Genomic DNA, 15,121 nt, shown 5'->3' with positions numbered 1-15,121 from the left:
CAGATCTTGACTTCTGGAGCCTCTAGAGGGCGCAATTCTTAACCGATTTTGCTGAAATTTTATATGATGTGTTTTGCAACTTCCAACTACTGTAAGTATGGTCCAAATCGGTTCATATTCTGATATAGCTGCCGTGTAAGCCGATCTCGGATCTTGACTTATTGAGCCTCTAGATGATGCAATTCTTATCTGATTGGGCTAAAATTTTGTATTTTGTGTTTTGTTATGACTTTCATGGTCATGGTTAAGTATGGTTCATATCGGTTCATAGCCTGATATAGCCATCATATAAACCCATCTCCGGATTTTACTTCTTGATCCCATATAGGATGCAATTCTTACCATTATGCTCTATTTGCCTTTAAAAAAATGCCGGGCAAAGAACTTGACAAATACAGGGTGGCTGATGAAAGCCGCTACCAAAAAAAAATGTAATAACTTTTTTTCTATTTAATAATAATAATTTAATAATTAATTTAATTAATTAATTAATTAATTTAATTAATAATAATTTAATAATTAATTTAATAATTTAATTTAACATGAATAAAAGAAAAATGTATTCCATACACCGAAAAAAAAATGTAGCAATATTCATCATTGTAGCAATATTCATCAGCCACCCTGTAGGATCCCTGATGGAGGGTATATAAAATTCATCCCGGCCAAACTTTACTTTGTTATTTACTTGTTTTTATACCCACCACCGAAGGATGGGGTTTATCCATTTTGTCATTCCGTTTGCAATACATCGAAATATCCATTTCCGACCCTATGAGGTATATAAATCCTTGATCGTCGTAAAAATCTAAGAAGATTTAGCCATGTCCTTCCGTCTGTCCGTCCGTCTGTCCGTTCGTCTGTCCGTTCGTCTGTCCGTCCGTCTGTCTGTTGAATTAATTGAAACTTTCAACAGATTTTTTTTTGTCCATAAGAAGTTTGAGTTCGAAGATGGGCTACATCGGACAATATCTTGATATAGCCCCCATATAGACCAATCCGCCGATTTTGGGTCTTAGGCCCTTAAAAGCCACATTTATTATCCGATTTTGCTGAAATTTGGAACAGTGAGTTGTGTTAGGCTCTTCGACATGCTTCGTCAATTTGGCCCAGATCGGTCCTGATTTGGATATAGCTGCCATATAGACCGATCCGCCGAATTAGTGTCTTAGGCCCATAAAAGCAACATTTATTCTCCGATTTCGCCGAAATTTGGGACAGTGGGTTATGTTAGGCCCCTCGACATCTTTTTCAAATTTGGCCCAGATCGGTCCAGATTTGGATAGAGCTGCCATATAGAACGATCCGCTGATTTAAGGTTTTGGGCATATCAAAGGCGCATTTATTGTCCGATGTTGCCGAAATTTGGGACAGTGAGTTAAATTAAGCCCCTCGAAATATTTCTGCAATATGGCTCACATTGGTCCAGATTTGGATATAGCTGCCATATACACCGATCTTTCGATTTAAGGTTTTGGGGCCATAAAAGGCGCATTTATTGTCCGATTTTGCCAAAATATTTCCCTACGACATATTTCTTCACTTTGGCACAGATCGGTCCAAATTTGGATATAGCTGCCATATAGACCGATCTCCCGATTTAAGGTTTTGAGTCCATAAAAGGTGCACTTATTGTCCGATTTCGCCGAAATTTGGGACAACGAGTTGTGTTAGGCTCTTCAAAAATTTTCTGCAAATTGGCCCAAATCGGTCCAGATTTGGATATAGCTGCCATATAGACCGATCTCTCGATTTAAGGTTTTGAGTCCATAAAAGGTGCACTTATTGTCCGATGTCATCGAAATTTGGGACTTTGAGTTGTGTTAGGCTCTTCGACATTTTTCTGCAATATGATACAGATCGGTCCAGTTTGGATATAGCTGCCATATAGACCGATCTCTCGATTTAAGGTTTTGGGTCCATTAATGGCGCATTTATTGTCCGATTTCACTGAAATTTTGGACAATGAGTTAAGTTAAGCACCTCGACATACTTCTGCAATATGGTACAGATCGGTCCCGATTTGGATATAGCTGCCATGTAGACTGATATCTCGATTTAAAGTCATGGCCCCATAAAAGGCGCATTTACAATCCGATTTCACTGAAATTTGATACAGTGACTTATGTTAGGCTTTTCGACATCCGTGTCGTATATGGTTCAGATCGGTTTATTTTTAGACATAGCTTCTAAAAAGATCAATATTTTGGTATACACAATAGAACAATGATTTTACTTATTAGATTTGGTCCAAATCGGAATATATTTCGATATAGCTGCTGTGGGGCATAAGGTATGCATTTTCCATCAGATTTTGACAAAATGTGGTTAACATATATACCCGAGTTGGTGGGTATCCAAAGTTCGGCCCGACCGAACTTAAAGCCTTTTTACTTGTTTTACTTCGTATGGCTTTTTCCACTTTAAAACTTTTACTGTCTACCTTTAGTTTTTCAAAAACACAAAGTGAACTTCTTCATCAACAATTTGCATTATTAATTTTTTTTATATTTTTCCACAAAAATTTATTTTTTTTTTTATACAAAGCATATATTTATATTTTTTTGTGTTTTTCTCATATAGTGGCTTAGATGATCTCTCCAGTTCCCAGTGCATAACTTTACTACGCCGTTTAGCCCATGCTGGGCGCACCATTATCTGTTCCATACACACACCTCCTGCCAAACTATTCCAGATGTTCGATAAGGTCTACATTTTAGCCGAAGGCCAATGTGTTTATCAAGGCAGTGTGGGGAACATCGTGCCATATCTAAAACAAATTGGACCAACTTGCCCGCTCACCTACAATCCAGCAGATTTTAGTAAGTATACCCATATAACGCAATAATTGAACAAACAATAACGATAAGAGAAAAATTGAGGTTACACCTACAAATTCCTTAAAAAAATTCACAAAAAAAAAATTGATAACATTATCTTAAAAAAAATAAAGCAAATATTTGAAGAGATTTTTCTCACTAACTTGCCAAAGATGAAAGCATGCCCAAAGACATTTAACCACAATGAAATTACTCAAACTGTGTAAACAAATAATCTAATGTTGTCCTCCCTTTAAACTTTGCTTGAACTATAAATCATAATCACCTGAGTCATTTTGCTAATTAGGCATTTTCTATTATGCCCAGACGTCACAGAATCTATTTTAATAGTAATATTGCTCATTTACTTATAAAAGATTATTTCATGCCGATTGTAAAGTGGACTTCAAACTAATTGTTGTTTTGTATTTATGATGAGTGAAATGTGTAATAAGTATTGCAATATTTACGATGCAGCAGAATTGTAGCAATGAATCCGCCCTAATTGCGTGTTTAATAGAAAAAGTTGATTTTCATTGTTAGCTCATTAAATTAGCACTCATATAAATTATATATATTTCTTCCACAGATTTAATAATTAATGCCTTGAGAAAATGATTTCCACTTGAACAAAATTAATATTGAAGAAATTAGCATGCAGTTGAAAATGCAAAAAATCATTTAAAAGTCAACAAAAGTGTCTTGTTGCTAGAAGCATTTGACTGGTTTCCCGTATCGCGATTTCATTTTAGACCAAGAAAAATCATCAGCAGGAGATGTCAAATGGATCATGGTGCTTTACAACCATTCCAACTAGAGTATGTTGTAAAGTACACATCTGAGCCCTGTTCAAATTCAGATGTGTGCTTTACAACTTACTCTAGTTGGAATGGTTGTAAAGCACCATGATCCATTTCACATCTCCTGCTGATGATTTTTCTTGGTCGAAAATGAAATCGCGATACGGGAAACCAGTCAAATGCTTTTAGCAACAACACGCTTTTGCTGACTTTTAAATGATTTTTCGCATTTTCAACTGCATGCAAATTTCTTCAATATTTATTTTGTTCAAGTAGAAATCATTTTCTCAAGGCATTAATTATTTAATCTGTGGAAGAAGTACATATAACAACAACACACTTTTGCTGACTTTTAAATGTTTTATTGCCTTATTATTCTGTGAAAGCATTATACAATGGTCCGATTTGGACCATAATTGAATTGAATTTTGAAGACCATAGTAAAGTCATTCTGTAAAATTGCAGCCAATTCGAGTAAGAATGGGAGCTGTATCAGGCTATAGATCGATTCGGACCATACTTGACATGTATGTTGAAAGTGATCGGAGAAGCCGTTGTATAAAATTTCAGCCAAATCGAATAATAATTACACCCTCTGGAGGCTCAAAAATCAAGATCCCAGACCAGTTTATATGGCAGCTATATCAGGTTATGGACGGATTTCAACCATATTTGACATATATTTGTTAGCAGTCGCAACAAAACACCTCACGCAAAATTTCAGCCAAATTGGATAAGAATTGCGCCCTCTAGAGGCTCAAGAAGTCAAAATCCCAGATCGGTTAATATGGCAGCTATAACAGTTTATGTACCGATTTCCGCCATACTTAACACAGATGTTGAAAGTCATAACAAAACACCCCTTGCAAAATTTCAGCGAAATCGGATACGAATTGCTCCCTCTAGCGACTCAAGAAATCAAGATCCAAGATCGGTTTATATGGCAACTATACCAGGTTGTAGACCGATTTCGACCATACTTCACACATTTGTTGGAAGTGACACCAAAACACCACGTGCAAAATTTCAGTCAAATCGTACGTGAAGTCAAGACCCAAGATCGTCTTATATGGCAGCTAAATCAGGTTATGAATCGATTTGAACCATACTAAACACATTTGTTGGAAGTTATAACAAAACACCCCATGCAACATTACTCTCAAATCGGATAAGAATTGTGCCCTCTAAAAGCTTAAGAAGTCAAGACCTAAGATTGGTTTATGTGGCAGCTATATCAACTTATGAACCGATTTAAACCATACTTAACACAATTACGTCCTTTAGGTCACCCCCATTTTTTTACTTCCCTAAGCGGAAGCCATGTTGCCAGCTCGATCGATTTGAACCATACTTGGCACAGTTGTTGAGAATTATAACAGAAGATTATGTAAAAAATGTCAGCCAAATTGGAGGAAAATTGAGGCTTCCAGAGTCTCAAGGAGTCAAATCGAGAGATCGGTTTATATGGGAGCTGTATCAGGTTCTTTACCGTACTCAGCACAGTTGTTGGAAGTTATAACAGAACACCGTGTGCAATGATATGATTGTAACCAAATCGGAAAAAAATTGTGGCTTCCATGGGCTCAAAAAGTCAAATCTGGAGATCAGTTTTTATGGTCTTTACCGATTTGGACCGTACTTGGCACGATTGTTGGAAGTCATAACAGAACACCATATGCCAAATTTCAGCCGAATCGGACAAAAATTGAGGCTTCCCTGGGCTCAAGAAATCAAATCGGGAGATCGGTTTATATGGGAGCTTTATCCTAATCTGAACCAATATGGCTCATTTGCAATCCCCAAGGACCTACATCAATTCGAAGTATCTGTGCAAAATTTCAAACGGCTAACTCTACGCGTTCGACCGCTATCGTGATTTCAAAAGACGGACGGACGGACATGACTGGTTCGAATCAAAATTTCGAGGCAATCAAGAATATATACACTTACGGGGTTCCAAATCAATATTTTGAGGTGTTAAAAACGGAATGACTTGATTAGTATACCCTCTTCGTATGGTGGTGGGTTGAAAAAAAGAAATCTAGGTCACGAATTACGTGCTTCTTACAAAATCCTTATTTAGTTCCAATATCACGCTTCTAATTGGGTTCATGTCTGGTATTGTGCCCCCACCTAAGTAGCGGTGTCTGATAGCCGCGAAAACCAGGCAATGATATAGGAAATGCTCCAGCACCTTATTATCTTCCCCACCGATTTGGCGTAGCATCACTTCGCCCAAACGACAAATATCATATCGCCCAAACGATGCCAACATGCGTTGTTTTTGCACACTTTTGGGCGATATGACCGTATTTTGAGCACAATGAAATGTTTATACCCACCTAGAATAGGGGGTATATTCAACTAGTCATTCCGTTAGTAACACATCGAAATATCCATTTCCGATCCTACAAAATATATATATTTCGGATCGTTGTAATTTTCTGAGACGATTTAACGTTGTCCGTGTGTCTGTCAGTCCGTGTGTCATCAGTTTTAATCACGCTATAATCTTTAACACATAAAAGCCTGCTAAGTTCGGCCGGGCCGAATCTTATATACCCTCCACCATTGATCGCATTTGTCGAGTTCTTTCCTGGAATCTCTTTTTAGACAAACAAAGGGTAAAAGAAAAAAAAAATGCTATGCTATTTGCATTGAATGTTCGAGACCACAGTTGAAGACTATGTGTAAAATTTCAGTGAAATCGAATAAGAATTGGGCCTTTTAGGGGCTCAAAAAGTAAAATAGAGAGATCGGTTTATAGGGGAGCTGTATAAGGCTGACGACCGATTCAGACCATATTTGACACGTATATTGAAGGTCATGGGAGAAGCCGTTGTACAAAATTTCAGCCAAATCGAATAATAATTACACCCTCTGGAGACTCAGAAATCAAGATCCCAGATCAGTTTATATGGCAGCTATATCAGGTTATGCACCGATTTGAACCATATTTGGCACAGTTGGTAGGAGTCATAACAAAACACCTCATGCAAAATTTCAGCCAAATCGTATAAAAATTGCGTCCTCTAGAGGCTCTAGAAGTCAAGATCCAAGATCGGTTTATATGGCTGCTATATCAAGTTATGGACTGATTTACCCCGTACTTGACACAGTTGTTAAACGTCATCACAAAATACCGCATGCAAAATTTCAGCCACATCGGATAGGAATTGCGCCCTCTAGAGGCTCAAGAAGTCAAGACCCCAGATCGGTTTATATGACAGCTAGGTCAGGTTATTGGCACAGTTGTTAGGAACTATAACAAAACATCTCATGCAAAATTTCAGCCAAATCGGATAAGAGTTGCGTCCTCTAGTGGCTCAAGAAGTCAAGATCCCAGATCGGTTTATATGGCAGCTATATCAAAACATGGACCGATATGGCCCATTTAAAATCCCAACCGACCAACACTTATAAGAAGTATTTGTGCAAAATTTCAAGCGGGTAGCTTTACTCCTTCGAAAGTTAGCGTGCTTTCGACAGACAGACGGACGGACATGGCTAGATCGACTTAAAATATCATGACGATCAAGAATATATATACATTATGGAGTCTTAGACGAATATTTCGAGGAGTTACAAACAGAATGACGAAATTAGTATACCCGCATCCTATGGTGGAGGGTATAAAAATTAAGACATTGAGTTGACATTTGACACAGACTCGTATTTCTTCTATACGCAGGTTAAATTCTTGAATAGGCCACATTCGACCATTTTTGAATATAGCTGCCGATTTAGGGTCGTAAGCCTATAACAGCCGCATTTATTACCGGATTTCTCTGAAATTTGGGATAGTGCGTTTTATTAGGCCCGTCAATATCCAATAACCAAAACTGGTCTAGGTCGGAACATATTTGGATATAGTTGCCATATAGACCAATCTGCCGATTTTGAGTCTTAGGCTTATAACAGGCTGAAATTTGGAACAGTGAATTGTATCAAGACTCACAACATCTGTCCCTAATATGGTCCAGATGGGGCTATATTATGATATAGCTGCCATAAACACCAATCTGCAGCTTTACGGTCTAAAGACCAAAAAAGGCGCATTTATACTCCGATTTTGCTGTAATTTGAAACAGTGGGTTGCACTAGGGGCTTCGATAACCAACCTTAATATGGTGTATATCGGACCATTTTTACATATAGCTGCCATATAGTCCGATATGCCGATTTAGAGGCTTAAGCCTATAACAGGCGCATTTATTACCCGATTTCGCTGAAATTCTGAAAAGTGAGTTTTATTAGGCTAGTCGATTTCGGAACCAAAAATTGTCCAGATCAGTACATATTTGCATATATCTGCCATATAGATCGATCAGCCGATTTAGGGGCTTAAGCCTATAACAGGCGCATTTATTACCCGATTTCGCTGAAATTCAGAAAAGTGAATTTTATTAAGCCCATTAATATCCGAACCAAAAATGGTCCAGATCAAAACATATTTGGATATAGCTGCCATATAGACCAATCGACCGATTTTGGGTCTTAGGCCTATAACAGGCGCATTTATTACCCGACTTTGCTGAAATTTGGAACAGTGAAAAAAAATTTAAATCAATCGATGAATGGCTCCTTCTCTTTTGAGTGTTACAAATTTTTTTACCCTTTAACACATTAGTGGTGTACGGTATAAAAAGTGAATTGTAGTGTAAAGCCCTCGATGCCATAGTAAAACACATGGGTTCTACTTTTATCTTCATATTCACAATCTACTCAGTTTTTCTAGCAATTAATTTTTTTGCCTTCCACTGTGTTATTAAAATTGAATTGATTGTTTAATTGTAATAATTTTATATTCATCACCAATCGTGACTTATTTTCACTTAACAATTTTAATTGGCTGCGATTAATGTAAAAAGCATGCTTTGTTGTACTGTCAGTTAAGAAATCGTCTTAATTGCCATTTTAAATGTAATTTTATTGAGTTTTTAGTCAGTTTTGGTCACCCCTGTAGCCAAGTTGGTAGCGTGCTCGGATTAGCTGTGCGGGGTCGTAGGTTCGATTCCTACTAAAAGACTGATCGATTGCTATTGTGGTATCTAAGTGAGTATGTTTAGAAAATAGACTGCCACTTTTACCTTACATAACAATAGTCAGTTTTAATAAAATATTTGCACAACATTTGCAACCAACATATGTCATGGAAAACGTCATTAATTAAAATTTTCATACCATACATTTGTTGCGTCGTAAATAGTTCCGCTAAGTGTCAATGTCGGAAATGATTTCGTCATAATACGAATTTTCTTGGCATCGTTAAAATATTTCGCATGTAAGCTTATAATGGTTTTCATAAAGAATAACTTTGCCAATATTCTTTTCGGCTGAATTTAAGGCTTGTTATTCATTAAATGGAAACAAATTTCAATTAAATATTGTGTTCCTAAAAGCATGCTACAAAATATGTAACAGTATATTTACGAACTACGTTTAAAACATGCGCCCACCCTCTTTCTGTATTAATCAAGTCATTGTGTTTGTAACACCGCAAAAGCCTTTGAGGTACATACACTGCGGTTCACCAATATAGAACCACTGAAATAAAGTTGGGGTTATATTATTCATCGCATTGACATTCCAAAACGATCTAATTATGTTCGTCTGAGGTAATACGACAAAGTTCTAACAAATCAAACTATGCCCTGGGCCGTATTTCTTCCGTGATGATAAAGACCGGCACGTTACTGTGAATAGGAATCGCTACCGTTCAATGATACAAAATATTTTTGGCCCCAATTGGATGATATGGATTTGGAGGACATATAGTTCCAACAGGACGGCGCCGCAAACCACACAGCGATTGTCGCAATCAATTTATTGGAAACCATATTTGGAGAACGTGTAATCTCACGAATTGGTCCAATCGATTGGCCGACTCGGTCGTGCGATTTGACGCCGTTAGAATATTTCCTATGCCTACAATCCAGCGGTGATTGATGAACTTATCGAATATCAAACTTGAAATTGCAGCAGTATCGGCCGATTTATGCTTTGTCCGATTTGGCTGAAATTTTGCACATAGTGTTCCATTATGACTTCCAATAACTGTGCCAAGTACGGTCCAAATTGGTCTACAGCCTCATATAGCTCCCATATAAACCGATCTCCAGATTTGACTTCTTGAGCCTCTGGAAGCCGCCATTTTTGTCCGATTTGGCTGAAATTTTGCACATTGCGTTCCGTTTATGACTTCCAACAACTGTGCTAAGTATGGTTTAATTTGGTCTATAACCTGATATAGGTCCCCTATATAACGATCTCTCGATTTGACTTCTTGAGCCCCTGAAAGCCTTTATTTTCATACGATTTGGCTGAAATTTTGCCCATGGTGTTCTGCAATGACTTTTAACAACTACGTCAAATACAGTCCAAATCGGTAAAGAACCTGATATAGCTCCCATATAAACCGATCTCCCGATTTGACTTCTTGAGCCTCTGGAAGCTGCAATTTTTGTCCGATTTGGCTGAAATTTGGCACATGGTCTTCTGTTATGACTCTTAACAACTGCGTCAAATACAGTCCAAATCGGTAAAGAACGTGTTATAGCTCCCATATAAACCGATCTCCAGATTTGACTTCTTGAGCCTCTGGAAGCCGTCATTTTTGTCCGATTTGGCTGAAATTTTGCACATAGTGCTATATTATGACTTCGAACAATTGTGCTTGGTACGATCCGAATCGGTCTATAACCTGATATAGGTCCCCTATATAACGATCTCTCGATTTGACTTCTTGAGCCCCTGAAAGCCTTCATTTTCATACGATTTGGCTGAAATTTTGCCCATGGTGTTCTGCTATGACTCTTAACAACTGCGTCAAATACAGTCCAAATCGGTAAAGAACGTGTTATAGCTCCCATATAAACCGATCTCCCGATTTGACTTCTTGAGCCCCGGAAGCCGCAATTTTTGTCCGATTTGGCTGAAATTTGGCACATGGTGTTCTGTTATGACTCTTAACAACTGCGTCAAATACAGTCCAAATCGGTAAAGAACGTGTTATAGCTCCCATATAAACCGATCTCCCGATTTGACTTCTTGAGCCCCGGAAGCCGCCATTTTTGTCCGATTTGGCTGAAATTTTGCACATAGTGTTCTGTGATGACTTTCAACAAATGTGCTAAGTATGGTTTAATTTGGTCTATATCCTGATACAGCTCCCATATAAACCGATTTCCCGATTTGAAATCTTGAGCCCCTGAAAGCCGCAATTTTCATCCGATTTGGTTTAAATTTTGTACATGGTGTTTTATTATGACTTCCAATAACTGTGTTAAATAAAGTCCAAATCGGTCAAGAACATGTAATAGCTCCCATCAACACCGATCCCCGATTTGACTTTTTGAGCCCTTACAAGCAGCGCCCTGAAGTGTTATTTAATAACTCTCAACAACTGCGCAAAATACGGTTCAATTCGGTCTTTAAGCAGATATAGCTCCCATATTTTAGCAGAATCCATGGTGGTGGGATCCCAAGATTCGGCCCGGCCGAACTCAGCATGCTTTTACTTGTTTTATTAAAAAAATGTATAGCTTACTGATCGAAAACCCCTGTATATTTCAGATCGTCGTAGAATTTTAGGGAGATTTAACGATGTCAGTGTGTTTGTCCGTCCGTCTGTTGCAATCACGCTGCAGCCTTTAAATATTGAGATACTGAGCTGAAATTTGACACAGATACGTCTTTTTGCCGCATGAAGGTTAAGTTTTTGAAAGGACCAAATCGAAAGATATTTGGATATAGCTTCCACATAGACAGATCTGCGGATTAAGGTTCTGAAGCACATAAAAAATTAACTTATTATCCGCTGAAGTTAGAAATAATGGGTTATATTAAGCCTCTCAAGATGCGACCTCAATATGGTTGAAATCGGACCATATTTCAATGAAATTTTAAATAAAGAGTTATTTAACCCTCCCGACATCCAACTCAAATATGTTTCAGATCGGACTATATTTGGAAATAGCTGCCCTATCCCATCCTATCTCATATATTAAAGATATAGACCAACAACGTCATTTCCTGAAAGCCTATATTTTTTTACCTCTCAGATCAACAGTAAAAAAGTTGTAGACTTATTTCTATTTTTATCGCTGTTTGGCTGATTGCGCGACATTAGTTTTCACTCATCCTTTGGTGGAAGGTAAAGAAACGATTTACCAGGGTGGCGTATGATGTACGACATATTTATCAAAAAGTATTCATACACACCCATGTCCAATTAACTTTATTAGAAATTATTATACCCTCCTCCACCATAGTATGGGGGTTTGTCTATTTCGTCATTCCGTTTGTAACACCTCGAAATATTCGTCTAAGACCCCATAAAGTACATATATTCTTGATCGTCATGACATTTTAAGTCGACTTAGCCAATTTCACCTGTCTGTCCGTCCGTTTATCAAAAGCACACTAATTTTCGAAGGAGTAAGGCTAGACGCTTGAAATTTTGCACAAATCTGTCTGTCGAAAACACGCTATCTTTCGATGGAGTAAAGCTAGGCGCTTAAAATTTTGCCATGTCCATGTTTTAGTATAGCTACCATATTAACTGATCTTGGGTCTTGACTTCTTGAGCCACAAGAGGGCGCAAATCTCATCCGATTTGGCTGAAATTTGCACATACGGTTTTGTTTTGCCTTCCACCAACTGTGCTAAGTATGGTTCAAATCCGTCCATAACTTAATATAGCTGCCATATATAACAATTTTGGATCTTGACTTCTTAGCCAATAGAGGGCGCAATTCTAATCCGGTTTGGCTGAAATTTAGCATAAAGTTGTTTGTTAAGACTTACAACGACTGTGCTTAGTATGGTTTAAATCGGTTCATAACCAGATATAGTTGCCATGTAAACCGCACTTGGATCTTGACTTCTTTAGCCAAGACTTCTTTAGAGGGCGCAATTCTTATCCCATTTTGCTGAAATTTTGTACAACGGTGTCTCCCATGACCTTCAACAAACGTTTCAAAAACGGTTTTAATCGATCTATAACCCGATATAGCTCCTTTATAAACCGATTTCCCGATTATGCTTCTTGAGCCTCTACAAGACGCAATTCTTATTCGAATAGACTGAAATATTACCCAATGTCTTCTACTATGGTCTTCAACATTAAATTCGCTTATAGTCCGAATCGGACTATAACTTGATATGTCTCCAATAGCATAACAATTGTTATCCATTTTTCTTTGTTTTCCTAAAAGGAGATACCGCGCAAAGAATTCGACAAATGCGATCCTTGGTGGAGGGTACCGGTTTTGAGGGGATTTTACAGGATAAAGCGTCCCTCAAACACATGATCCCCAAATTGTTAACGAATTCGTTTTCTAATCTCAAATACCTTTCATTTGAGCCACATATTGGCATGGTCGAAAAATCGTTACCCTTTGGTGGGTGTTTAGGGGAAGGGGTGATACCTTAAATACATGGTCCTACATTTGGATATCAAATTCGTATCCTACTCCCAAATAGCTTTATTTGAGCCCCATATTGCGATGGACAGTTAAAAATTGCTGTTTGTGGGGTATATTGGAAAAGGGGTAGACCCCCAGAAAATTGGTCCCGAATGTTGGTATCAATTCTTGCTCTATCCCCCTATTCCTTTCGTTTAAGCCTCACATTGACATGGTCGGTAAATATGCCCGATTTAGGTATGTTTTGGGGAGTGGGGTGGTCCCCCAATCACTAAGCCCTGAAAATATATCACCAACGTGCTCTATTCTCATAAATTTGAACCCCATATTGCCATTGGCCTTAAAATTGGATACCTAATTCTTTTTCTAATCTCAAATACCATTCACTTAAACCCTTTACTGGAAAATCCAGCAAATATGTCCGGTTTGGTGTGTGGGCCCTAAAAACTATGAATATCGAGCTCCACTCTCTTGTATACCCAAATTGTCTTGGTGAGCAACTACGTCCTACTTGGGTGTTGTTATGATGGTGGGGCGTCCTCTAGACAGTGTGGCCCCGATTGTTGATGTCAGGTTCATGATCTACTCCCAAATACCTTTCATTTGAGCTGCATTTTTCCACAGTCGGCAAACATGTCCGGTTAGGGGGTGTTTTGGCGGATGGGGCGGCCTCTCAGTGACTTGGCTTTGAAAATATATATAAGATTCATGTTCTACTTTAAAATACCTCTTATTTGAGTCTCTTATTCCAAGGGTCAGCAAATACTTTCTATTTGGGTGGTGTAGCCCCATAGACACTTTTCACATTCAGATTCGTGCTTTACGCCTAAAGACCTTTCATTTGAGCTTCATATTGCTATGGTGGTAAATTTGTCTTCTTTGGGGGATGTTCTCGGGGCGGCCCCTCAAACACTTGGCCCCACATCTGGATATCAGATTCGTATTCTACACTCAAATACATGGTCAGTAAATAAGTCCTCATTGGGGGGTGTTTTGGGGAAGAGTGAACCCCAGAAACTTTGTCCCAAATTTGGATATCAGATTCATATTTTACTCGCAAATACCTTTATTTGAGTCCCATATTGCCATGGTCGGTAAATATGTTCGATTTAGGGGTGTTTTGATGGTTGGGGTGGTCCCCCAAACACTTGGTCCGACAATTCGATATCAGATACGTTTTCTAATCTTAAATAGCTTTCATTTGAGTCCCATATTGTCGTGATTGGGGTATATATATATTTGGTAGGTTTTGGGGTGGGGCGCCCCCCTGGGTACCCCATCCGGAATTTTGATACCAAATTTTTGTTTGTAGGTTACTATAAGAGAGCACACAAAATGTCGCCTAAATCGCACCACCCACCTCTGAGATTTGGCGTTTCTGAAAATTAGGGTAAGGGGGAGGGTCCGCTCCCCCTTCAGATATCAAAAAATGTAGTACCCTATTTCACCACGGGATCATTTTTAGAAATTTTAAGAAAATCGGTTCAGCCGTTTTTGAGTCTCTAAGGAACACACAAACATATTGATTTTTATAAGAAAGATTAATTATATTTTACCATTTACAGTTATCGAAGTATCTTGCCGAGAGTATGGTGATTATAACAATGAAATGATAAAAGCAGTTGACAATGGCAAAGTATATCGTTGGCTTCCTGACTGTGACTGCAAATCATCCTCACCCACAAAATCGAATACCACCTCGGGTGCTTCATCGGGAGCCTCGTCCATGAATGAATTGGAACAATTTGAAATGGAGATCGATAAGAAAGCGCTGAAGTCGAAATGTACTTGGTGGATGGAATATAAAATACTGCTGGGGCGTATGTTTACCAAAATGTGGCGTGAAAAGTCCTACATAAAGCTGCGTTTCTATATGAACATAATTTTGGGTCTCATTGTGGGTGGCATTTACATAGGAGTAGGTAATGATGCCAGCAAGGCGCTGTTCAATTTTGGATTTGCTTTTACAATTGTGATAGCCTATTTGTATTTGCCGCTGATGCCAGTGCTGGCACAATGTAAGTTGGACTTAAAAAGGAATAGTGGCTTGATTTCATGTGGTGGTTTTATCTTT

General features: G+C 38.3%; 1 protein-coding gene across 2 annotated transcripts in view; it reads left to right on the top strand.

The window, feature by feature from the left end:
- LOC106087364 (ATP-binding cassette subfamily G member 4) overlaps positions 1-15,121 on the top strand; it is an 83,076-nt gene that overhangs the window by 66,922 nt on the left and 1,033 nt on the right. For both annotated transcript variants that reach the window (XM_059364720.1, XM_059364721.1), the window contains exons 5-6: positions 2,584-2,822; positions 14,613-15,065. In XM_059364720.1, the coding sequence (XP_059220703.1) occupies positions 2,584-2,822; positions 14,613-15,065 (692 nt within the window). The remainder of the gene's footprint in view (positions 1-2,583; positions 2,823-14,612; positions 15,066-15,121) is intronic.

Source organism: Stomoxys calcitrans, chromosome 3, assembly GCF_963082655.1.
Source record: "Stomoxys calcitrans chromosome 3, idStoCalc2.1, whole genome shotgun sequence".
Lineage (NCBI taxonomy): Eukaryota > Metazoa > Arthropoda > Insecta > Diptera > Muscidae > Stomoxys > Stomoxys calcitrans.
Note: the sequence above shows the minus strand (reverse complement) of the source record. Positions and strands in the feature narration are given on the sequence as shown.